We start from the raw sequence: 25083 nt of genomic DNA on the forward strand, positions 1-25083 counted from the left end.
AGTTTAAAAAATTTGGAGACTACCAGAATACTCTATTTGGTGAGAATCAATGAGAGACCTCCATTGGTCCTCTCAATTATATAATATATAGATATAGATATAGATATAGATATAGATATAGATAGATATAGATATAGATAGTAGGTAAAATTGGAAAACTTTTCACTACTATATTATAGTGAATCTCAGTGTAAACTTTAATCACTAAAAAATGAAATCAGCCTTAAATTATCCTTCTTCTCCTCCACACGTACTGATATTTCCTGTTCCAGCACAAGGCCATGTAAACTCCATGCTCAAGCTAGCCGAGCTTCTATCTATCTCCGGCATCCACGTCACCTTTCTCAACACTGATCGGAGCCAAGAACTTCTGACCCGTTTCACCGATGTTCAAGCCCGTTTTACAAACAAATATCCAGGGTTCAAGTTCTTGACCATAACTGACGGTCTTGATCATGACTCACCGGTGTTGGATCCGGTCATGGCTATGTTTGACTCGATGAAGCTGAAAAGCAAGCCGGTTTTCAAGAAAATGTTGACTGATATTCGGCCGGAAGTTGATTGTGTGATAGGAGATGGGATTTTAGGGTTTATTGCTGAGACTTGTTTTGAAGTTGGGGTTCCGGTTATTCATTTTCGTACGGTTAGTGCTTGTTGCTTCTGGGCTTGTTTTAATATGCCGGACATGATTGAAGCCGGTGAACTTCCGATCCGAGGTGAGTTTTCGTTCTTGAAGTTAATAAATCAGGGCGGAATTCATAATTGATTTTTTTTCTAAAGAAATTTATGTCTTCGATTATTTTTCCGACAAGAGCGGGCGGACGGGCCCGCTCGTGAATGACTCCGTCACTGAGTCGAGCTCGAATTCAGTCATATTGTTTTCGAACTTTAAAATAATTGACTCGATAGGATCGCGGACCTTATCTAACGTAACTTTTATGATGTTACAGTTTTGTCCTTATATGTTACAATAATTGTTACTCCTTGCAGCCATAATTTTTTTTATTAGCTGTCAATTTTGTTTTAGTGTCGGCTAGAATATTTAGGAAGACACGTTTTTTTGGTATAGCGAGATATTTTTATAAGTTTAATCAGATATTCTATTATACAGACTGAAATTAAAAGCATCATAATTTGAAAAATAGTTTCAAAATCATCCTAAGCAGAGATTTTAGAATTATTTTCCTCCAAGTTAGGAAATAGCCTTAAGTTTCTAGTTCAATTTTTCTTGACTTGATAATTGTTAATTATTCAAACTGAAGGAGAAGAAGACATGGACAGACTCATAACGAAAGTTCCGGGAATGGAAACGTTTCTTCGATGCAGAGATTTACCAAGTTATTGCAGAAAAACCGACGTGAACGATCCATTGATTCGAATGGTTATAGAAGCAACAATGCAATGCCGTCAAGTACACGCCCTAATCTTCAACACATTCGAAGAACTCGAAGGAGATACACTATCACAAATACGCAACCATTGCCCTAAAATCTTCTCTATCGGACCTCTCCACGAGCTTTTAAATGTGAAACTTAATACGCAAGAAACACAACAATATTCTTTGAACAGCCTATCGGAAATTGATCGAAGTTGCATGACATGGCTTGATGGTCAAGAAACGGGATCCGTCATCTATGTAAGCTTCGGTAGCAACACATCTATAACCAAAGAACAAGTAACGGAGATTTGGCACGGTATTGCTAATAGCAAGACCCGATTTTTATGGGTGATAAGACCTGGCTCTGTTACCGATAAGAATGACGGTAGCAAAGACGATGACAGTGTCGATAAAATTTCTCGAGAGCTTCAAGAGGGCGGCCCCAAAGAAAACGGATACGTCGTAAAATGGGCCCCGCAAGAAGAGGTGTTAGGACACAAAGCGATAGGTGGATTTTTGACACATAATGGATGGAATTCAACATTGGAGAGTATTGTAGCAGGTGTGCCTATGATTTGTTGGCCTAATTTTGTTGATCAATTAGTGAATAGTAGATTTGTGAGTGAGATTTGGAAAATTGGATTGGATATGAAGGATGTTTGTGATAGAAAAATTGTTGAAAAAATGGTAAATGACCTTATGGTGAATAAGAGGGACGAGTTTGTGAAATCTTCTAGTAGAATGGCAGAATTGGCTAGAAAAAGTGTGAGTGAAGGTGGGTCTTCTTGGAGTAATCTGGACCGTTTGATTGAAGAAATAAGGGTGATAAGTAGGCAAGGAGATCATCATGATTGACGGCTCCGATTGTGTTTGGCAGTATCTTTTTAAAAATGTCATTTGTAGTGAATGAAGGTTTCCAGTTAAAGGGAACCGATTTACTGCTGGAAATAAATTATTGAAAATATATTAATTGAATAAATATAAATAATTTTACATAAAATTCGATACGAGTTCGAACTAGCACTGGTACTGTTTTTTTACGGGGAGTGCTTCCGCTTATATAAATGCTTAAATTTTAATGTAGTGTTGGTAAAGTCCGGCCGTAGCCCAAAGTTCTATTATAAACACCAAACTTGGATACTAAATATTAGGTCCGACCCGGTCTCAAATCGAATTTGAAGTTGCATTTAAGAATAATAAAAAAAGGCCGCCTAATTAAGTCCGATAAATAAAATAAAAAAAAAATTAACAACTAAAATGTATATTTTAAAAGTTCAAAAAAATTATCTTGAGCAAAGAGTATAAAGTCATGAAAGGAACATACACATCAGTAGTTAATAAAAATAATAGGTAGTTCCATAATAAACACTACAATATAAATATTATTATTTTTATTAAATTTTACATTCTATTTATTAAAATTTGCAAGTTGGTCTGCTTTTAATTTTGGTGAAATATTTCTTTGTAAAATAGTACATTTTTAGATTCCTATTAAAATATAAAAAGAAAAAAACATGTCTTAAAACGCCAAAAATATTTATTTTTCATAACTTATTCTTATTTTAATTTCTAGCTACAATCATAACTTTTAAAATTAATAATAAAAAATTGCAGTATTTAATTATATACAGTACTGCAGTTTTTAATTAGGCCTAATGGTAAAAAAAAACCAAACCTTTATGATTTGTTGCAATTATATCCAAACCTTTTAATTTTTGCAATAATATCCAAATTGCATTTTTGTTGTTGTAATAATATCCAATTTGCATTTTTTGTAGCAATAATAATCAAATTGATGGCTAAACTTGTTGTTTTCAATTAAAATATTAGGCTATTATTATGTTTTGATGTATAATAATATTTTAAAAGTCCCAAAAAATGATAAAAAAACTCAAAAAAATTCATATAAAAAGTGCAATTTGGATATTATTGCAACAAAATAATGAAATTTGGATATTATTGCAACAAAATAATGCAATTTGGATATTATTGCAAAAATTAAAAGGTTTGGATATAATTGCAACAAGTCGTAAAGGTTTGGGTTTTTTTTGCCATTAAGCCTTTTAATTATTAATTTTTGGAAATTGCAGCATAAACCACTAATACAATTAAATTCAATTTTATTTAATGATTACAAGAATTTAAAAAAGGCTTAATTACTTAAAAACCACCCACCTTAATTTTTTTTTTCGTTTATACCCTGACCTAGGAAAAAATTCATTTATACCCTGACGTATGTGTTTATGTTTCACCTCTACCCCAAAGCACTAAATCAACCTCTTTTCATTTAAAAAAAAGTTTAAAATAGTCCTTCATTTAGGAAAAAATTCATTTCTAATTAAACTCTAATTTAGTTTAGGTTAAAAATGAAGAACTATTTTAAACTTTTTTCTTAATGAAAACAGGTTAATTTAGTGTCTCGGGGTAGAGGTGAAACATAAGTACATACGTCATGGTATAAATGAATTTTTTCCTAGGTCAGGATATAAATGAAAAAAAAAATGCAAGGTGAGTGGTTTTTAAATAATTAAGCTTTAAAAAACTATATATACTGAACTAATGCAACTAAAATAAAAAAGAGTAAAATGTCCCTGCTACCTAGGTAGCAGGAGTTTCCTGCAAACCATGAGGTGGCAGCGTCTCATGCTGCCACTTCACAGTTTGCATCTATTTACTGGATAGGCTAATAAGCCATTCAGTCCTAGTTAATTTTTCAATTTGGTTCTGGTTAATTAGCTTGTTTAGTCTGAGCTGGCTATTAGCCAGGACCAAACAACTTACTAGCCTATTCACTGGTTTAAAGTAAAATCAAAATAACATGTTAAAAAAATACTAAATATAAGAATGATGTATAACATCTTTCAAATATTAATAGATTAATCTACTTTAATATTAAATATGGTAAAAAGACAATAACAAATTTAAATAACAAAACTTTAGGTCTTAAAAAAACAACGCACTAAATTAAAATGATTTTTTTGAATAAAAAAGTTAGAAACTTTATTTAATACAAACCCAGTTCTTCAATTTTTATTTTTTAAAATCATGTCATAAATTAAATTCATAACAAATTGAATTCATAAAAAAATCAACTCAGGAGGTATTTAAACGTCAAGGTTATAAAAAAAAACTCAAGAAAATAGATTAAATTTTTAAAGCTGTGTATATTTTGATTTTACTCAAAAGCACTAAGGCTAATTAGTTGTTCAATTCTGGCTAATTAGCCAGAACTGAATTAGCAAATTAGCCAGGGCCGAATAGCTTATTAGCCTATTCAGTATAAAGATACAAACTGTAAGATGGCAACCTGAGAGGCTGCCACGTCATGGTTTGCAGGAAACTCCTCCTACCTAGGTAGCAGGAAAATTTTACTCAATAAAAAATTAACGAGTACAAACTCTACAAAAAAGTTTAGAGAAAAAAAACGCAAAACCCTTCCTCTTCAAACCTCGCTTTAACAATGGCCGACGACGCCGGTGCCGACGTCGATATTCCGGAGCAAGAAGACAATGTTATTCCAGTGCAAGAACAACTCAATGACATAAAGCTGAAGGTTGGCTCGTTAACTCGGAACATGGAGGCGTTAACTGGGATTGTGGAGGCGTTAACTGGGACCGTGGAGGCTCTGAATCGCCGTGTGAACCCACCGGCTGCTGCCAATACTAAGTCGGCGGTGGAAATTTTCCGGTTTGCTGTGCTCTGTTCCATTTCTCTAACGGCGGCCGTACTATTCTCTTTCGAAGGCTTCCGCTAATGTAATACGCTAGGTTTTTAAATTGAAATTGAAATTGAATTTTCATTTAATTGAAACCCTAATTTTTTTCTTTGATGATCAGTTTCAGAATTGTGTCAGCTGATTGGTCAGAGAGGTGGATCCTAATTCCGATGTGAAGTGCAGTGTGATTTTAATTGGTACGTTGAACAGTTAGTATTTCAATTGGGTTAAATTGAACAGTTAGTATTTCAATTGGATTAAATTGAACTTTTTTTAGTGTTTTCTAATCTTTTTCTTTAATGAAGAAGATGGTTTTTGCATTGATAATTGGATGTGAATAGGCATTTTAATTGGTCTTGTTATTAGCATTGATATTTTGCTTGCCGTTATTGTTTAATGGGGAATTTTTGGATGAACTCTGTTATTGTTAATTTCATAAAATTGTTTGTGTTCTAAAAATCGAATCGGTCGCCGAATCGCCGCGGAAATTTTGGTCACCGATTCCAGGTTCAACCAGGTTTATCGGTTCAATCAGTTATATAACTACGAATTTACCTGTGTTATCAGCACCTATACGAATTTATCTGTGTTATTCAGCACTTATATTTTCTTTCCCGACCATCTGAATCGCCTGAAAAATAATCAAAAAACATAATCGATCATCTTCATTATGAGGTGAAATATAAGTGAAATAATCAAAAACGATTGTATCGGCGGATTGTACGATACCGGAGGTGAAATATTCCGTTATGAATAATAAAGTTGATCCATGAAGAACGTAGTACGGCGAATGCTAAATCACAGTCGTTGATGCATTTTGATGATTCGGTTAGTGAACAGAGTGAGAAGACGAGTATGAATGATAATAAGAAGACCAATGTATAAATAAACTGATAATAAGAAGACCAATGTATAAGTTGATCCAGAATTTCATCAGTTTATTTATATGTATAATTTTAATTAAATGAACAACTAGAAAAATGGAGGGAGTATTTTTTTTTCCCGATCATACTTCTTAAAATCATTAATAAAAAAATTAATCAGATACTGCAATTTGTTATAATTAATTATATTTATATATACTCACACAAATGCAAATAAAATAAAAGTTTAACGAGTACAACAAAGTTCAGAAAAACCTCTCGTTAAAACAACGCAAACGGCAAAAACCCTCCCTCTTCAAACCCCGCCTTAACAATGGCCGACGACGCCGGTGCCGACGTTGATGCTACTCGATTGGAAGAACAAGTCAAAAACGTAACGCAACAGGTGGAGAACTTAACTCTGACCGTGGAGGCTCTGAATCGCCGTGTGAACTCACCACCAGCTCGCCGTGTGAACCCACGAGCTGCTGCCAATACTAAACCGGCGGGGGAAGTTTTTTGGTCTGCTGTGCGCTGTTCCATCTATCTGTCGGGGGCCGTAGTATTTTCTTGCAGAGGCTTCCACCACTGTAATACGCTAGGTTTTGAAATTGAAATTGAAATTGAAATTGAAATTGAATTTTATTTTATTGAAACCCTAATTTTTTTTCCTTTGTTGCTCAGTTTCAGAATTTTTTCGGAAGGATGGTAAGAAAGGTGGATCCTAATTCCGATGTGCAGTGCACTGTGATATGGTACGTTGAACTGTCGGTTTCATTTTATTTTTCTTAGTATTTCAATTGGGTTAAGTTGGAACTTTTTTTAGTGTTTTCTAATCTTTTTCTTTGATGAAGAAGATGGTTTTTGCATGGATGATTGGATGTAAATGGGCATTTTAATTGGTCTTCTTATTATCATTCATACTTTTCTTGCTGCTAATTGTTTAATGGGGAATTTTTGGATGAACTTTGTTATTGTAAATTTGCTAAATTGTTTGAGTTTTTTAAAAATCGAACCGGTGGCCGAAATCGCGGAAAGTTTGGTCACCGTTTCCAGGTATAGCCAGGTTTATCGGTTCAATCGGTTATATGTAGTTTAGGCAAGAATGAGGATCTAACTGATTGAACTAGCAGCTCAACTGCTGGTTCAATCAGGGTAACCAATGGTTCTACAGGTGGTTCCATCTACATCATCCGGTCCAATCTGGTTTAAGATTTTTGATTTTTAGGGTAAATCAAAAAGAATAGCTGGTTGGGTTTTGACTCAACTGGCCGGTCCGGTTCTTATTATCCGGAGGAATTCAATGCACAACCTAAAATATTTCTCTTTCGCACTTATACCATTTGATTTATAATTACTTATTGATTGGTTCTCCTTCTAATCACTTTGTATATAGATGCAATAATTTTATATGAATAAACTGATGAAATGTTTTTTAGAATAATTCTTTTATTTTAGTCTATTTTTTTACAGAAATTTTAACAGTTATATTTATAGGATAAGTAAAAAAGTTTTAATTGAAAAAAAAATTATGTTTCTCCTTAAAACTTATTTATAATAAAAATTATTTAAAATTTTGGCACACTACTATTAAAATAATTTATCAGTTAAAAATAGTCCAGTTGTCTTTTTTTAAGAGGGCAGTTGTCATAGTTGTTAATTTCGTTTATTATACAACGTTATCTTTTAAATCAGTTTTAAATGCAATAAAGAGCTTTAGCTATTTGGGCTGAGCTCGATCCTTACTCAAGTAATTTGTCTCAAAATTCTGATGTAATGTTTATCCGCATCTTTTCTGGAAGAAAAACTAGAACTTGACAGGGCAGTAATCAACGGTACACGTGGCATATAAATGCCAGCAGGTTATGCAACGAACCAAATCTCATTACCACTTGGCTGTTGATGAAACTCACACATGTAAATCTGTTATGACGTGTAAGAAAGTAGCAGTGACACGTAGATTTTGATGGTTCTTTGATTCAATATAAATTACTCATAATCCTTTTCCAGAACAAAATCAAACCTTAAAATTTTAAAAAGAAAAAATATCAATGGCTCTAAGCATCGGAGGAAGAAGGAGCAACATCTTCGATCCATTCTCACTCGACATATGGGACCCATTCGAGGGCTTCCCTCTCTTCACCGGAGCAAATCCACCGCAACCTCAGCGAGAAACCGCTGCGATCGCTGCCACGAGGGTGGACTGGAAAGAAACACCGGAGGCTCACATATTCACAGCCGATCTTCCTGGTTTAAAGAAAGAGGAGGTGAAAGTCGAAGTTGAGGATGACAGAGTACTTCAAATCAGTGGAGAAAGAACCAAAGAACAAGAAGAAGAGAATGATAAGTGGCATCGAGTTGAGAGGAGCAGCGGGCGGTTCTTGAGGCGGTTCAGGTTGCCGGAAAATGCGAAAATGGACGGAATTAAAGCTAATATGGAAAATGGTTTGCTTAAAATAGTTGTGCCTAAAGAGGGTCCGAAGAAACCCGAGGTCAAGTCTATTGAGATTGGAGCTTGAAAAGAATTTGGGACTTCTGATGGTGTAGATATGTATAAAAGTGTGCATATTGTAATATAGTTTTTTTAAAGGTTTTAGCTTGTGAAAATATGTATGATGATCTGTTTTTATTATGTTTTTGTAGCAAACAGTGGATGCTATATTGTAATATAGTTTTTCATTTTGGTGTTTTCATTTCGATGTTCAGTGATTGTTATCATTTTGATGTTAGTAGACTGTATTTACCACGAAATCATTCCGGAACGATTTTGGCAGTGACCGTTGCCTCCTGTTCTGACTTCGACGTTAGCTGTCGCCGCCTTTGCATTCCGACTTCGATGTAGGCTGTTGCCTCCGTTGCATTCCGACTTCGACGCTGGCCGTTGCGTTCCGACTTTGACGCTGGCCGTTGCCGCCTTTGCGTTCCGACTTCGACGCTGGCCGTTGCTGGATGTTCATGCTGACTATGTGTTTGGCCGTTGCCGTGTTTTTGTTCTGTTCTTGGCGTTTGTGGTTTAACCAGCCTCGCCGCTTCAACGTTTGTGGTTTTAGCCCAGCCTCTTCATTTCGGCGTTTGGGTTTTAGCCCAGCCTCTTCGTTTCGACGCTTGTGGTTTTTGCCTTGCTGTTTCGCTGTTTGTGGATTTAACATGGCCTCTTCGATGTTTGCCGTTTTAGCCTCGCCGTTTCAGCGTTTGTCGGTTTGCCGTCTTTGTTTTAATATCTGTGCATCGCCGTTTCAATGTTTGTTGTTTTAGCATAGTTGTTTTGATGTTTTTATTCATTTCAGCATTTTTTTCCAGGTAATGTTCAATTTCATATCAATGATATATCCAGCTTGATATCATTCTGATCAATGTAACATAAAGCTAAGCAGTAATAAAAGCAGCTCCATCTAATTAATGAGAGCTTATATTCATATATACCTAATTACTCAATCCAAAAAACCTCAGAGAGGAATTAAGTTGATCAGTAACTCATATTTACAAATCAAAAACTAAATTCAAAAACTCTTCGAATCATCTTCATCATCAAATTCTTCAGTAGTAGTAGTACTATCATCCAAATCATCATCATCAACAGCAAGAATCTTAACATTCGCATTAATTTTAGTAGAAGCCGATCTAATCTTCATCGGTAACTTTTCGAAACCTTGATCTTCGCCGTCTTTTTTCAAATCACTAGGCGGCAAAAAGCAATCCATAGACAATCCTTTTATATTAAAGTCAACTTCTTCAATCTCCCAAATTTCTTCAATTCGTGTTCTTGAATGGTTTTTTGAATTATCGCCAAATCTAAATAGCGAAACTGAAGTTTTTCCGCCGTGTGCAATGTTAATTCCGTCGATAGTTCGGTAATCTTTAATTATGGATTCCATTGTCGTTTCCCAAAAAATGCTATCGTTCCCTGGACCGGATTTGATTCGTAAGAGATGAGAGTCTTCTAGTTGAAACAATAGACCAGTTCTTTGGCTGAAATAGCCCCAAACCGTGTGGCGTAAAATTTCTACGTTATTTGTGCTTCTTGCTCTTAGTGATGAGGTTTCGGCTTCGAGTTTTAGTATGAAACAATCTTGGCCGTGGATCGCCTTTTCGCCTATGCAAATTGAGTTGGAGAATAAATTGGCTGTGGATTTTGGATCAAGACCCTGTGGAATTTGATTCAAGCTCATCAGAAATTGATAAATTGCATGAACAGATTATGAGTAAAATTGGTTGGATAATTGATTAGATGGGTACCAAAAATATTACTGCTTGGTAATTTTAACTTTGACTCGTTTCAATTTTAATTATCTAATTTTAACTTTGTTTTAATGAGAGCTTTGTTGGTGAAAAATGCATCAGGCAGCCAAAGTTTACTTTTCTTTTGCATGAAAATTTCACATATGCGTAACTTGGCCTAAACATTTCCCGTTAAAATAAAATTATACATACGTGATTAATTTTCAAGAAAAAAATCAAAATTAGTGGTAAAAATAAATAAAATTCAGCTGTCACGTATGGATTTGAAATGAAAATTTTGCTATTTAAAAAAATTAAAATGAACAGAACCGAATTTAATGATTAAAGAATTAAAAAGTTAATCCAAACCAAATCAAACTAATCGATTTAAAAACTGTCGAAAAAAATTGAATCTGCCAAATTAAATTTTTATAATATGAAATCAAATTGTCAATTTGGCTCGATTATTTGATTTAATTCGATTTTTACACGCTCTAATCATGCTGCCAAAATTCAAGAATGCAAAGGTTTTTACCTGAAGGAAACGGCGGAGGGGCCGAGGTGGGCCTCTTGAAGCATGGGAGTGGTGCCAAGGAGTCTGCCTCCAAGCAACTTTTCCGTCGCTGCCGGCGCTAATTTTGCAACCGGAAACCACCAACTCTAAACACCATAACTCAGGCCTCTTTTGCCATAGAACAAATCCTCCCATTTCTCCCCCTCCATTTTTTAAATTCTTAACTTTTACTACCTTATTATTACTATTAGTACTAATTTTTCCTTCTCGTGCACAAAATTCTGATGCTACCATTTTCACCTTTCCCATTGCATACATGCTGTCTACTGAATTTAATGCATTTTCCCCTCCCACTGCTGCTATGTATTGTTGCACTATGTATTTTGCCATTGATGCCTCCTGTATATTTTAAAAATTAAATTCTCTATAGTTCTATATGCAAAAAAAAGAATCAAAAATTTGAATTGTACTAAATGTTTATTCTATATTTAGTTTGATATATAATTTTAATTATGTTAAAGTAGTATTAGATGTTTAATTTTGGAAATAAGTATAAAAAAAAACCTCTTAAGTTATTCAAAAAGATCACATAAGCCTTATTAGTTTTTTCTTGGCCACTTAGGCCCTCAATACTTTTAAATGGTACAAATAAACCCTCACACCTGAAAAAATATACACAAATAACTAAAAATCTGAGGGAGTGATTGTCAAAAAAAAAAACTAAAAGGGTTGTGGTGCTCTTTTCAAAAATTTGAAGAGTATCTTTTGTAATATTTAAAAATGTTGAAGTTCTAAGTGGCAAAAAAACTAAAACACTTGCATTTTTTATCGGCCATATAAGTAATTTTTCGTGTGAATTCATTTAATGATATGCCGTTGTTTGTAAAACTGGAATTTGGTTAAAAATCAATAACCATTCTGTAAAAACACATAATTTGATAGCCATAATTATTTTTTCAATCCGGACATGAGACCGAGATAGAAGCATAAATATCATTTATCCGGTTGTTTTATTAAATCGGAAAGTGATAAAGTACCACCATCTTAAATAACGTTAAACTTTTTGTATGACCAATTTGGTATTACTATAATGCTAGCTAGGTAGCATGGATACATACATGAAAAACGAAACACTTGAATACAAATACCCCGAAACGAGGTTATTTCAATTTTTTTATGTTAAAAATGAAGTTTCATATCCGAAATGTTACATTTCCGACACGTTTTTGAAACAGAAAACCCTGGACCAATGAAATATCCGTGCTATCTAGCTAAAATGAAGAGATGGATGAGTGAACTTACAATAGGTTGGTCTTTAGCATTAATAAACTGATGATCACAACGAATAGGAAGAGGGATCAACGGAGCTCCGGCAACGCCAAGCAAAAGCTGAATCTCAGTATTTTTATTAGCAGCCATTGATTTTTCATGGTGTGGTCTAATCCAAGCTTTCATATTCTGCCACGACTTGTTCCCATTTTTATTACAACCGAACATCTCCTCCGGTATCGGAACTTCAAGAACTGTGTCCAACCCATCTTCTCTGTCAAAGTTCGGACAAAGCTTCCTCATCGGAAATAAAAAAAGTTAACGTTCAATGTCTAGCCGGATAAAAAAAAAGATTGATGGTTTTTTTGTTGTTGATTTTGAATGAGAAGTGAAGAAGAAAATAGAGAGAAAAAGATGAGATATTTACCAACCGACCATTGGCCACTACTCTAACGTGGTGTACTATCTTTTATGTCGTGTTTGCACGCTTTCATTCTCTTACTTTTCTTATATAATAAGGTTTTCATATTTTGATTTGTTTTATGGTTTTAGATTATGGTTTAATCATTAGATTATCAAATCAATGTTTGTCTAAATTAGAGCGTTTAATTATTCAAAAGTATCTCATCTTTGCTACTTTTTTCGTCTACCACCAAAATTTTCAAAATAGTTAATTTTAGCATAGTTTCAATTTTCAGTTTTAATTGTAATCAGTTGTTTAATTGGAGTAAATAATACTAGTTCAAATATGCTTTTTTATGTGTTGAGATTATTAATGGTAAAACGGAAAATTGCAACAATATGAAATAATACGAAAGATATATTTAATTTTTTTTCACTTTAATTAAAATAGATGGTTCTGAAAATTGAAAAATGAACTAAAATTGATATTTTTTAAAATTTGAGCTATGAATGGAAAAATATTGAAAATGTGAAATATTTTTGGATGATTAAGCCTAGAAAAAATGAATACTATAACTTATTTATCATATATAATATAATTTTTAAATTTGTCTGTTGGATTTATTATTTTAAATCTAACGTTATCAAATCTATTCATGTCATGTTTGTAACTGAAGTAATATGATATTTTATGTACCAAATAGAATAAATTTTGTACTCGTGTGTGTGTGTATATATATATATATATATATATATATATATATATATATATATATATATATATATATATATATATATATATATATTGTGTCACGTCAGTTTTAAACGAGTTGTAAATATAATATTATATTGTGTCATATCAGTTTTAAACGAGTCCTAAATATATCAAGCAAACCTTAAAACAATAACATATCAAACTTGTAAATTTTTTTGATCATTATATATGTGACAAAACGAAATATACACATATCATTTTGTTTTGCTTTTATTTTATGGTTAATGATGGTGAGTGTGAAAACTTCGACTTGTTTTTGGATATTTATTTTTGTTTCCTTTTTCTGTATCCAATGACTTTTATTTTGGTTTTAGTTTTAAATAATTAACTACACCTAACTATGTGTTGAAATTGTGTGTTATTTCTTTGTTTTTGGTTTTATAGTCTTCAAGGAGCTTGACAATTTTCTTCCCTTTGCTAGCCTAGCCAATAGGTCAAATTTATTAATTATAGTGACAAATATAGTGTTTTGTTTTTAAATTTGAATAAATGTAAACATAGTGTTTTCCCATTTTGAGACTATTAAAAAATTATAAAAAAAGGAGTAAAGGGGTAACTGAATTAATAAGGAGAATAGAAAAAATAAAAAGACTTGCAAAGGATTAGAGATAAACTATTGATTTATTTTTTTAGGAAACAATTGATATTTCAATACAAATGTGAATGGAATTACCCAATATAATTGAATTTTATGAGATTGGTGTTGCACAACTGTATTTAATTATTTATCCAACAGATTCAAAATGGAATACAGATGTAATAAACAATTTTCCTTAACTTACTTTAATGGTCCAAAATTTTCAATTTAGTGGCTAAATTAGATAAAATTTGTTAAATAACTATAAATTTGAATTTTACCATATTATATAACTTTCACTAGACTTCAGATTTTAAAGCTGTTTTATGGATGATTTATTTTTTTTTCTATTCTAGTTCAGATGTTGATAGTTTACTTGTTTTTTTGACATTTTCTTTGGAAGTAGATGGAGTTTGTTGTGCACAGCAATTAATTTCTAATATTGGAATTCCATTCAAATTGAGCCTGAGAATTCAAATTTCATTATATAAATTCTTGTTTGGCTTCATTAATGAGTAATATTTTACATTTTCGATCTTTTATATTTGTGGCGTAAATTTACAATATCGTAAATTTTATTCCATTTTCAATTTTTAATTTCAATTCTAGATATTTGTTTATATTAGAGTAGAAAAATGTTTAAAAGTACTCTTCATGTTTAAAATTTTGATGGTATAAAGATAAACGGGTATAATATGAAGCAATATAAATGATACATTTGAATCGTTTTTCACTCTAATTTAAACCAATGGCTATTTTTAAAATTAAAAATTGGGATATCGGTTAAAATTGAAGATTTTAAAAATTTGGAACATAAACAAAAAAAGTCAAAAAGATGAGGTATATTTGGATTATTAAGCCCTCATTTTGTCCCAACCGTTAAAATATTTTCATACATGGCAAATATATGGGAGTTCATATCAGCGAAACATCAACACCATCGTACTCCTTTTCGAGTTAGACATTTTTTAAAACGATATAATATGATTTGGACAGAACGGGAACTTTCAGCAAACATCTGACTTTTTTTTCATTAGGCTTAATTGTAATCAAAATCAATTTAATAAAATTAGCCAAAATCTTAACCAGCCTAATTAGTTAGTCAATTTTGTTAACTATCAAACCAATAATAATAATAATAATAATAATAATAATAATAATAATAATAATAATAATAAACAAACTAAAGTATATATAAAATATTTAATTAATTCATGTAACTGAATTTATTAATCAAATCAAGTTAACCAAACTAGCCAAATCACCTAAAATATTTAAGTAAAATTAATTGAAATAGATCGGTTAAGTGAACCGACAATTTGCTCACTCTATCTATTTTTTTCAGCAGAAATAGACCTAGTCGTTTTATTAGCGGGAAACTAGCGGAATTAGTTGCTAGTGTAAACACTTTTTAAACAGACGAATAATTGCCTGAGAGAATCGGGGTCGAACTAAATCTACAGATACAATATGAAAAGTTTGGCCACTAGGCCAAGCCTTCAAATGTTCACTCTATCTATTAACATCTAAGCAACAAAACTTTAGAATAAAAGTGTATAAAATTAAATTAATCGTAATATAATTAAACATTATGAGGGAAGGCTAAACATAAGCAAAGCAACCGACAATTTAATTGAAATTGAAAGAAATGTTGGTTTAATAAGGCAATCAATCTAAAATTTGTGGCACAATTGCCGTGCCGTATTAGCTGGTTTTTGTTTATTTATTCAATTATGCTATCGGATTACATGAACTTGTAATTTATGAGATTTGAGTACATAATCTTAATTTAGACCGAACAATATAATATTAATCATTTAGATTCTTCATAGGAAAATCCAAATATTTATAAAGTCTTTTAAACTTTAGTGTATCTCAATTATGTTGTGCACGTTCTTGGATAATTTAATAATCCATTTTGGAGAGGGATTTAACAAACCCTAGCCGTCTCTCTCTTTGAGAAACCTCTCAAACCCTAGTAAGTTTTTCCTTTTCATTCATTTGGGAGGTGGTTTTTGGCCATTCTTGGCCAAAAATCACCTCCCCAATCTCTTAAATTCAGTTTTTTAGTCTTTTCCATAGTTTTTCTCTTTAATTTTGAATAAAGTTTATTTCTTGGCCAATTTTGGTCTAGATCTAGAAATTATTTTTCTACCTTAGTATCTTAATTTTATTAGATCTGTTCTAATCGAAATTAAGAATAGTTTTGTTCATCGTTGGAGATGAAATTGTATTTTGCGATGCAAGCGATTTGGATCTCTAAAACAATTAGAGCCACCATCTTACAACGGATTTCACCAAATATCGGTATATTTTTCGTCAGTATAGATGATGTCTTTAATGTTCAAGAGAAGAGATATGTCACAAAAGATGTGATTAGGACTTTTAACGATGAAGTTATAGCTGCTAGCTGTAGCAGTCGTGCGATTAAAGTTAGTATTATCATGGCAAGCGAAGCTAATCTAATTCCCTTTATTTCAAAGGTTGTAATGGATGCCTTCAACAACAACTCTTTGCTTTGTAATATTATCAGTTTGATAGCACATGACTACTTTAGCTTAATTGAGATGCATATATGTTGTTTTAATTACGATAGAAAATCTCATGTGGTAGTATATGACTATTTTAGTTTATCTAATTGGTTGGGGCATGTCCCTCCGATTATCAAATTCTATGTACTGGCTGATCAATCAGCTTTTGATTAATAGAACTTTTTATTTCAAAAAAAAAAAATAATCCATTTTGGATTATCTTCTGACTAATAAGTATAGCTAACATGTCTTCAAAACATTCCATGTATCAGGAGGAGGCTTACGTTACTAAGTTATTTAATTTATTATTATAAAAAAGTAATAAGATGCTTAATAAATAATTTATAAATTCATGACCGACTATTAAGTTCTACTCAATAAATATAATAAAAATAAATATAATAAACATAAATAACGGCCGAACCACACAATAAATAGAGTAATTAATATAAGAGAGAAAAATAGTTAGGCAATTGAAGAAAGAAACGAAATAGTACACTTAATAAATATAATAAAAAAGGTAAGAATCTCATGGCGTAGATGAATTGGTAAGACGCTTTTCTCACTTAAGTGAGATCGCAGGTTCGAACCGTACTCATGTATGTATCCGTTTAAAATTTGGGGTCAGAGTTTTACCTCCCGCAAGAAACCTACCCGGCTCGAGTGGGGATTAATCTGAATATGGAAGGCTTAAAAGTGCCATTTCATAGTTGGAACTCGTTCAGGACACCTCATGATCATATCAAAAAAAAGGTAAGAAAATTAACAATAAAAAATGTTAAGATTCTACTAAACTTCGTTTTTTTTTGTCGCTCTGGCCAATCCGAATCCGACCTGCGTCGTGCACCTGACATGATGGATAAATCTGACATCGGAATTTTTTGCATTCGCAAGATTCGAATCCGAAATTTTATTTAAGCGATATCAAGTTGTTTATCATTTGTATCAATCTCAATGATGAACTTTTTTTTTTAATACAGTCACGACATCAATTGATATTAAATTATTAATGGTAAATTTTTAAATTTTCTGTATCAAAAAGTAGACTTGTGATATAGTAAATAGATTGTCCATTATTGTCTCTCAAATAAATATCATGCAACCATATTATTCTCTAGGGTCTATAGTAATAATAATGTATAGAAAAACAAGATTGTGTGCACTAAAAGTTGAGAAATGAGTATGGCTTCATGCTTTGTTCCCCCATGTTTCGGCAGATCTACCACATGTCTACTCATAAACTGTCACTCTTCTTTCTGGGTAAAGTAATTAATCATATTCTCCCAACAATACTAATAAAAAAAAAAGTTGTCTCTTGAGAAATAGTAACTGGTGAGTGATAATAATATTTGCATAATTAAACTTTTAAAGATATGAATAATATTAATGCAAACCAATGAGCTATAATTCAAATAATGTTAGACAGAAAACTGTTAAATCGTGGATTCAAATCCTATCACAAGCGCTTCTTTCTCCCTAATTATTAAAATAAAATATTAATATAATATATTGATATAATTGTCTCATCTCGGAACTTCATTTAATCATTATAATTGAAAATGTATTGAATTTCATTTATAAAAGAAATAATTACTGAAGTTTTTCAGATTTTCTATTGGCTTATCTCCTTAAAAAAACCCTTCACCTTTTACCCCCAATTCGTCTGCACCCTCACATTGCAAAACCACCAAATATACCCAAATTATGACCTTTCACTTTCAATTGCACCCTCAAGCATTAAATTGATCTCTTTTCACTTGAAAAAATAGGTTTATTTTTGTTTTAAATAAAATATTAAGTCCTATTTTAAAATATATGCTAAAATTTAAAGTATTGATTTGAACATTTTTCAAGTGAAAAGAGGTCAATTTAATGCTTTAGGGTGCAATTAAAAGTGAAAGGTCGTAATTTGGGTATATTTGGTGGTTTTACAACGTGAGGGTGCAAACGAATTGGGGGTAAAAGGTGGGGGGAATTTAAGAGGATAAGCCTTTTCTATTTTGTGTTTGAACCTTCTTTATATTAGTGTTTTAACTTTTTTAAAATACATATAATAAATATTTTTGGCTATTTTTTGGTTACCTATATCCTAAAGAAAAAACCCGTTTTAACTAATTTATAGTATAAATAATTTAGAATTTTTTAAAACTATATTATACAATAGCAATATTTGTTATAACTTAAATAAATAATTTTAAAAAAATTATATAATGTCTATACAAAAATTAACTTAAAATGTTATCGAATATAACTTTTGTAAAAAAAATTTAAATTTTAGTTACAATTACTACATATAATTAAAAAAATTAAATTATCAATAACATAAATATAAAAAAATCAATGACAACAAAGTGTAAATACTATTAGAAATGATTTTCATGCGACAAAAACAGTATAGATCATTATAGTTCCTTACTATGCAGGACAGATGCTTCATTCAATTAACTTGTTCCGTTTCGCAAACATGTCGGACACTTGATGTTTCAGACACGAAACTTCACTTTTTACTAAAAAATTAACACTGTTTCGCCGTGTCCGTGTCCAAGTGTTCCATTTTTTCAAGTCCGTGTCTGTGTCCGTGCAATCTAAGTTCCTCACAATAGGCAGTAAATTGATTTGGTCATTAGCACTTAAGGGATTTAAGTTTATGATTTTAGATTTGCTGGTTGATTATATGCTTTAATGGTTAGAGGTCAAATGTTTGAAACTTTATGCAGTTGGCCGTAGTGAAGAATGTATCGAAGTACTTATTGTTACAAAAGTGAAAAGGCTGAAATGAGAAATGAAAAAAATCACATTTTTACAAGATATTTAGATTGTTAAGATTAAATTTCAGAGTTTTGGAAATATTCTCAAAAACGAAATGGAATTTCGAAATGTAGGAATCGACAGGCATCATAGGCGGTGGGTCGCCGAGAAATTAGGTGCTGATGCTGCAGCAAAGGAACTTCAGTTTATCAGGAAAATTCTTTCCCTTGATGCAAAAAATTGTCATGCTTGGTCCCATCGACAGGTTTGTTCTTCTTTAGTCCTCTATGGCTCTATATGCCAAATGCATATCGGTTATTTTTTGTCGATTTTCGGAGGATGTAACATTTTGAGTGAGTTGTTGCATTTCATCTTGTTTTCAGTGGGTACTGCAGGCTTTAGGAGGATGGGAAGATGAACTTGACTATTGTCGGCAGCTCCTTGAAGACGACGTTTTTAACAATTCTGCTTGGAATTAGGCAAGTATCCGACATTTCACATTTTCAAATAATTCTCAGAAACATAATAATGTAATCTTTGTCTTGTAACAGAGGCACTTTGTTATAAGTAGATCTCCCTTATTGGGAGGCTTGAAGACCATGCGAAACAAAGTTCACGGTGGAGGCCATTTTAGGTAACCCTGAGAACGAGAGCCCCTGGCGGTATCCTCGAGGTCTCTACAACGGCGACAGAAAGTCTTACTGGATTAGTGACCCTCAAGTCTCTTCTGTATGTCTGAAATTTTGAGTGCTAAAACTAACCATGTATTTGCCACGGGTTTCAACCAAGCTAAGAGCTTCGAGATGCTGTTGATGCTTTGATGACTGATTCAACGAAAGCAGACTTAGGGAAAGCAGTATGTTGTATATTGGAGCGTGTGGATCCGATAAGAGTCCGAGTATTGGATGTGCCGGAAGAGCAAGCTGCCGGCATTAGCCGCCTAGCTGATTGCTGATGTCCATGGCAGTGTGAGTTGGTGACTCATTTTACAAGAATCTGTAATTTAAAAACAACTTTTTTTCCCTTAAATTACAAATTAAAAAAAAAAAGTATTCTCTATGTTTGACTTGTAAATTGTAATTATAAAAAGTACTTTATAAGTATTTATCATAAAAAAACTTAATCAAAACAAAACCAGTACTCGAGCTGACAATATAACTGAAAAAAATGTCAACCATAAATTATTAGATACTGTTTTACTAAATAGATTTGACTTGTTTTTTTTTTTCAATATGATATTGGTGGTTTACAATTTCGATTTAATTTATACACTTAGAATATGTAAGTATTTTTCTATAATATATTTAATAAATTACTAAATAATATGCAAGTTGTAAAAGTCAGCTACAGTCTATAATAAGTGAACAAACATCAAAGGAACATTTGACGGGATTTTCCCTAGTCTACTCCGACAATCAAGTTAGTGTATGCGGAAAAAAAAAACATTAGAAAATATGAAAAAAAATTACTTAAAATTTATCGATAGTATGGACAACATAAAAGTAGTTAATTAATCTTAGACCAAAATTTCGCTCTTTTCCTTCATTTTCTCTTTCCGCCATTTTATCGGAGCATGTAGTTTTATGCAGCTTACTTGAGTTCTACACTACCACAAACTTAGACAAGCAATGCAATATCGATGCTAGAAATCAATTAAAAAGAAACTCAATTTAACATAAAAGAGGAACGGATTGCGGAACCTTGAGTTCAAGATTTAATATTAATATAGACAGGCATAAAACTTGCTTTATATGCACTAAGCTATGGTACTTTACTACGCATCTCTTCAAACTCGATCATAATATTCAAGAAATTTACTATACTCAATGCATGATTTAATTTATGAAGGTACATTGAAGTGAAAGAGCCAAGAGATGACAAAGGCAAAAACCATACATGCTAGCAAGAAATTCAGGAACCGGTGGCCCTGCCAGAAGTGTCGAGTCTCTATGGCGTGCACCGACGGAGCTGCTGTTGCTACTGCAGCTTCATTGCCTTCATTCCACTGCTCGACCAACTCTACTTCATTTGGACCCGTAACATTGCGAGCAACTGATCCACAAATCTCACAGGTTCTGCAAATCAACAAAACAAAATCACTTTCAATATTGATCCAACAGAACGACAACGTCTGGATATATTCAATGTTGAATCATTGACCAAAATCAATAAAAGTCGGCAATATATGTATCCGTCTCTAAATACAATCATTATACTATGTGAATGATGAGTATCTTCCAAGTTGTTCTAAATCCAGTCAGAAATTGCCTATATGTTCTAATCAAGATACGTTCGTCATGCTGCCGAAAATAAACAATTTACATTCATACATAATGTAGCAAGAAATCACATGGAGAAATCAATGTTTTCTTTCAATTATCTACGAATTCAAAAAAAAAAGGGGAGAAATAAACAGCAGAAATTATAGGTCGGGAAACAGATCTTCCCAAGGCAATAGTCTACATACTAAGAACCTCATTTTGAGACATTATGGCTTTGAGTCGACCCTGGTATCAAATAGGAATACGTCCAAACTTAGAATCCGACCCCATGATAAAATACTATATTCCTGAGCGCATCTTGTATAGTACGAACTTTAGTGAGAGGCGGCGAACAATTTACCTTTCTTTATAAGCTACCAATTTCAGACACACAGTATATGAGATACCATCACTTTGCCAAATGCATGTATTCTTAACACACTAATAAGTGCCAAAAATAATAAAAAATTAGATTTAATACTCTTTATTAATATAAAAAATCATACAACTATTAATATTGCAAGTGTCAATCTCAACTAGAAAAAAGAAAAAGATACTTAGATACATTAGTTTTGACAATGTAATTTCAAGAATCAAACATTGAAGAATATTTGCAATTGGAAATGCAAGTGGCACATCATTGGTAAATTCATCTTTTGCTTTTTACATCATTTATTATTCTATTGATATACTGCACAAAATGCTTTTAAATTCTATGCTATTTATTTTGAAGAAAGGGTCATCGCGGTCCTTGAACTTATGCATCATGGTCAATTAACTCTGACTAAGTCATTTTAATTAATTAGAGACAATGCTCTATTTTTTGGCCAATTAGGAATAATACTCTTTATTTTTAGGTCAATTAACCTTCAAATTGAGTCATCGCAGTCCCTAAACGTGTACATTTTGTACAATTTGGGAGTTAATTGACCTAAAAATCGAGAGTATTATTCTCAGTTTGATACTTAATAAAATCTACCTTTAGCAACAAACTCCAAAAACAACTTTAGACAACAACAAACAACACATATGGCATGAAGCTCATATTACCAACATTTTCTTAACCAAATAATAAATTGCTATAGACAAAATTAATCTTATGCCAACAGCCAACTTTTCTTTTTCTTTTTAAAGGCCTCAATTATTTCAGCTAATATATAATTAATTCAATCCTGATATAAAGTCCCCTTAAAACCTTGATTTATTTTGCAAAAAAGCATCATATTGCCCTGTCAGATGATATAGAAAAAATTAGCATAAAGTTGATGGCAATAGTATCACTAATCTTGCCATAAAAATCCTATGAATTAAACTGATTCAGTTTTTGTCTACATAGCTAAATTTAATATTATTTGCCAAATAAACACTTTACCAAGCAAGAATCAAAATAGAAAACAAAAGTTAAAAACAGCAAATGCTAAGAATAGAATCAAATGGGAAACTACCTATATAGTAAAAAGGGCATCGTTGTCAAACCCGACCCGGTTGGATTAACCGGAAAACCCGGGAACCGGTGCCTCAGCCGTGCCGGGATGCCCTTAAAACCCTCTTTTTTTTTAAAAAACCGTTAAAATTTGGATGACCCTTCCGGGTACCGCTGACCCGTATAACCCGGTCTGAATAAACGGGGTTTTGCGGGTTTCTTCCTTTATTTGATTTAACATAATTTCCCATTCTAAACCTAGTTATTTACTCATTTCAAACTTTACGACTAAAAAACGCAATTTATAAGACACAAAATTCATCTTTTCTAATCAATTCACTCAATTAATCCGAGGTATTTGTTGTTTCATAGAGATTGCTTAGAGTCTTGGACTACATTAATCTTACATAATTGCATATATAACTATTAAATATATCAATTTCTAAAATCAGTTTGATCATGGTTCAATCCTAGCAGAACCTCTAACCCTTCACCTTCTGTCCTTACCGGCTCAATGACCGGGTCGAATTTGACAACATTGAAAAAAGAGTGTAACTTTTATTTGTTTACATTGCCAAAAATCAAGATTAACACATAACAAAATCAAGAATCAAAACAAGAAAAAACAAATCAAAAACAGAAAACACTAAGAACAAAAACAAATAAACCAAATCAAAAAATCTTACTTGTTTCCCTTAATCTTGAACCAAGCCTCTGCACAATGTTTATGAGCAACAGCCAAATCATCTTTACAACAACACCCCAACTCAATAGGCAAACCATTAGCACCAGATTCTTGATTAGCTACATCCAAACTCATATGACAAATCCTACAATCTTTCTCATCTTTTAATGCATGCATTTTAATCTCATCGCCACTCACCCCACTCTCCAGATCCACCTCATCATCAGATCTACTCTCCTTAACAATCTCATCATTATTATTATTACAAGAACTAAACTCACTTACAAAGGTTGTTCTTGGTTCTTCATCATCAACATTAACATTAACATTAATATTAATGGGTTTTTGTAAAGTTTGCATCTTTATTAAAACCCAAATCTTGAATCTTCATGAAAATGAAAAATTACAAGTACCCACCAAAGATTTTAATGTTCTTTTTCAAGTGGGTTTATTTGGTTTAAAAACTATTAAAAAACAGTACTGAGTTCATTGCAGTAGTACTGTGTGATTGTGCAGAGGGGAGATGAAATAATAATTGAGTGTGAACTGTAAAGAAATGTTTATTTAATTATTTTTAGAGCAAATGAAATTTGGTGTTAAAATGATTGAGAATTGGTTTAAAAATGTGGAGGATTTGGGAAGATGATATGATGTTGAAGTGACCTATTAAACTCTCTATTTATTTTTCCTCAGACAGTGTAGGATAATGTATGCTGCAAAAGCAGATTTTAATTTGTCTTCTTTAGTCTTGGTGTTTTCTTTTAGCTTAAAATATAATGAAGTCCTTGTATTTATTGTTTTTTGTTTAACTAGTCCTTGATCAAATTTATAGTTTATTTAATCCCTTCAAAAAAATTCAGTCCATAATTAACTTCTAATTCACTTCTGATTTTTCGGCAATCCGGCCTAGATTTTTCTCCAACACGGCCTTCACTACAAACTCCACCTCATTGTATTGAAAATTTATGATGGCAGCTTGTGTTAGAGCATACCCGAACCTTAACATGGATCTGCTCCCGAATCTTTTTATAGTTAATAATCCAATTGAAATGTCCTTTTTGAATGAAATTTGAGCGTCTATTCTATAGTATCTGATAGTTAGATCTATAATTAGCAACTATTGGACATCACACATTTAAATTTCATAATAATTTAATAAACAATCATATATGTTACTTTTAATCTTAAAAAACCACTTAAGTGGAACAAATTTTCATATTGATTTATTTTTAAAATTTATCGGAATTCGCAAAAAATGTTGTGCATATATTATAAGCATGTCAGAGCAGAATCATTATATTTTGTGTATTCCTGACGTCTATAACTGCTACCGAGTTGGCAAAGTTATATTCTTCTCAAAAACAATTACATAGTGACCAGATAACTAATAAATTTGCATTAGGGACCAATGAAGTAAAAAGTAAAAAATGCAAGAACTTTAGTATAAATTAAGCCTTTACTTTTCTTTGTCATATATATTTGGATTCTTTAATTTTGCATCATGGAACTTGAACTGTATCTTTGATGAGGTGATTTCTTTTTCAAGTTCTAAAAGGCCAATAATGTCCTTCCTCTTTTGGATATAAGATATGTTTGTAGGAGGGTAAAATGGACATTTGGTATAAACATGTGTTCTGGTTATAATAAGGCTAATATCTTTATGAAAAGGAAGGGTCTGGCAGATCAGCAACAACTTCATGATTGTGCATCATATTTTTTATGCC

General features: G+C 32.1%; 5 protein-coding genes and 1 long non-coding RNA gene across 7 annotated transcripts; 4 read left to right on the forward strand and 2 right to left on the reverse strand.

Moving 5' to 3' along the window:
- The first annotated feature begins 135 nt into the window (after positions 1 to 135).
- Positions 136 to 2378, forward strand: LOC126659769 (7-deoxyloganetic acid glucosyl transferase-like). Its single transcript, XM_050353104.2, has 2 exons — positions 136 to 716; positions 1263 to 2378. The coding sequence occupies exons 1-2, from the start codon at positions 212 to 214 to the stop codon at positions 2231 to 2233; spliced, it is 1476 nt and encodes a 491-aa protein (XP_050209061.1). The 5' UTR covers positions 136 to 211; the 3' UTR covers positions 2234 to 2378.
- A 2328-nt stretch (positions 2379 to 4706) lies between these two features.
- LOC126659784 (uncharacterized) lies at positions 4707 to 5517 on the forward strand. The gene is made up of 2 exons (XR_007635073.1): positions 4707 to 5133; positions 5215 to 5517. It is a non-coding gene; the product is annotated as an uncharacterized LOC126659784 (long non-coding RNA).
- A 668-nt stretch (positions 5518 to 6185) lies between these two features.
- Positions 6186 to 8649, forward strand: LOC126659779 (18.1 kDa class I heat shock protein-like). Of its 2 annotated transcripts, XM_050353115.2 has the most exons (3): positions 6186 to 6546; positions 6641 to 6711; positions 7967 to 8649. In XM_050353115.2, the coding sequence occupies exon 3, from the start codon at positions 8008 to 8010 to the stop codon at positions 8473 to 8475; it is 468 nt and encodes a 155-aa protein (XP_050209072.1). In that variant the 5' UTR covers positions 6186 to 6546; positions 6641 to 6711; positions 7967 to 8007; the 3' UTR covers positions 8476 to 8649. The 2 variants fall into 2 exon arrangements, with proteins under 2 accessions (XP_050209072.1, XP_050209071.1); XM_050353114.2 differs by having other exon boundaries at positions 6186 to 6558; positions 6641 to 8649.
- Positions 8650 to 9323: 674 nt separating this feature from the next.
- LOC126659776 (uncharacterized) lies at positions 9324 to 12444 on the reverse strand. The gene is made up of 3 exons (XM_050353111.2): positions 11991 to 12444; positions 10710 to 11087; positions 9324 to 10101 (listed from the first exon to the last, which is right to left on the reverse strand). Exons 1-3 carry the CDS (start codon positions 12258 to 12260, stop codon positions 9457 to 9459), a joined length of 1293 nt encoding a protein of 430 aa, XP_050209068.1. The 5' UTR covers positions 12261 to 12444; the 3' UTR covers positions 9324 to 9456.
- Positions 12445 to 19105: 6661 nt separating this feature from the next.
- Positions 19106 to 19469, forward strand: LOC126659781 (protein farnesyltransferase/geranylgeranyltransferase type-1 subunit alpha-like). The gene is made up of 2 exons (XM_050353116.1): positions 19106 to 19255; positions 19374 to 19469. Exons 1-2 carry the CDS (start codon positions 19106 to 19108, stop codon positions 19467 to 19469), a joined length of 246 nt encoding a protein of 81 aa, XP_050209073.1.
- A 1170-nt stretch (positions 19470 to 20639) lies between these two features.
- LOC126659778 (uncharacterized) lies at positions 20640 to 24062 on the reverse strand. Its single transcript, XM_050353113.2, has 2 exons — positions 23361 to 24062; positions 20640 to 21065 (listed from the first exon to the last, which is right to left on the reverse strand). Exons 1-2 carry the CDS (start codon positions 23717 to 23719, stop codon positions 20831 to 20833), a joined length of 594 nt encoding a protein of 197 aa, XP_050209070.1. The 5' UTR covers positions 23720 to 24062; the 3' UTR covers positions 20640 to 20830.
- Positions 24063 to 25083: the final 1021 nt, after the last annotated feature.

The sequence above is a fragment of the Mercurialis annua genome, linkage group LG8 (assembly GCF_937616625.2).
Source record: "Mercurialis annua linkage group LG8, ddMerAnnu1.2, whole genome shotgun sequence".
NCBI lineage: Eukaryota > Viridiplantae > Streptophyta > Magnoliopsida > Malpighiales > Euphorbiaceae > Mercurialis > Mercurialis annua.

Bases quoted from the DNA above. Each gene is read 5' to 3' on its own strand.
- LOC126659769 (XM_050353104.2), top strand. From the start codon at position 212: ATGAAATCAGCCTTAAATTATCCTTCTTCTCCTCCACACGTACTGATA. The intron at 717-1,262 runs GTGAGTTTTCGT...TTCAAACTGAAG, and splicing joins CGGTGAACTTCCGATCCGAG to GAGAAGAAGACATGGACAGA.
- LOC126659776 (XM_050353111.2), bottom strand. From the start codon at position 12,260: ATGAGGAAGCTTTGTCCGAACTTTGACAGAGAAGATGGGTTGGACACA. The intron at 11,088-11,990 runs GTAAGTTCACTC...TAAAATATACAG, and splicing joins ATGCTAAAGACCAACCTATT to GAGGCATCAATGGCAAAATA. The intron at 10,102-10,709 runs GTAAAAACCTTT...CAAATTCCACAG, and splicing joins CCCTCCGCCGTTTCCTTCAG to GGTCTTGATCCAAAATCCAC.
- LOC126659779 (XM_050353114.2), top strand. From the start codon at position 8,008: ATGGCTCTAAGCATCGGAGGAAGAAGGAGCAACATCTTCGATCCATTC.
- LOC126659778 (XM_050353113.2), bottom strand. From the start codon at position 23,719: ATGCAAACTTTACAAAAACCCATTAATATTAATGTTAATGTTAATGTT. The intron at 21,066-23,360 runs GTAAGATTTTTT...GTTGATTTGCAG, and splicing joins TTCAAGATTAAGGGAAACAA to AACCTGTGAGATTTGTGGAT.
- LOC126659781 (XM_050353116.1), top strand. From the start codon at position 19,106: ATGGAATTTCGAAATGTAGGAATCGACAGGCATCATAGGCGGTGGGTC. The intron at 19,256-19,373 runs GTTTGTTCTTCT...TCTTGTTTTCAG, and splicing joins ATGCTTGGTCCCATCGACAG to TGGGTACTGCAGGCTTTAGG.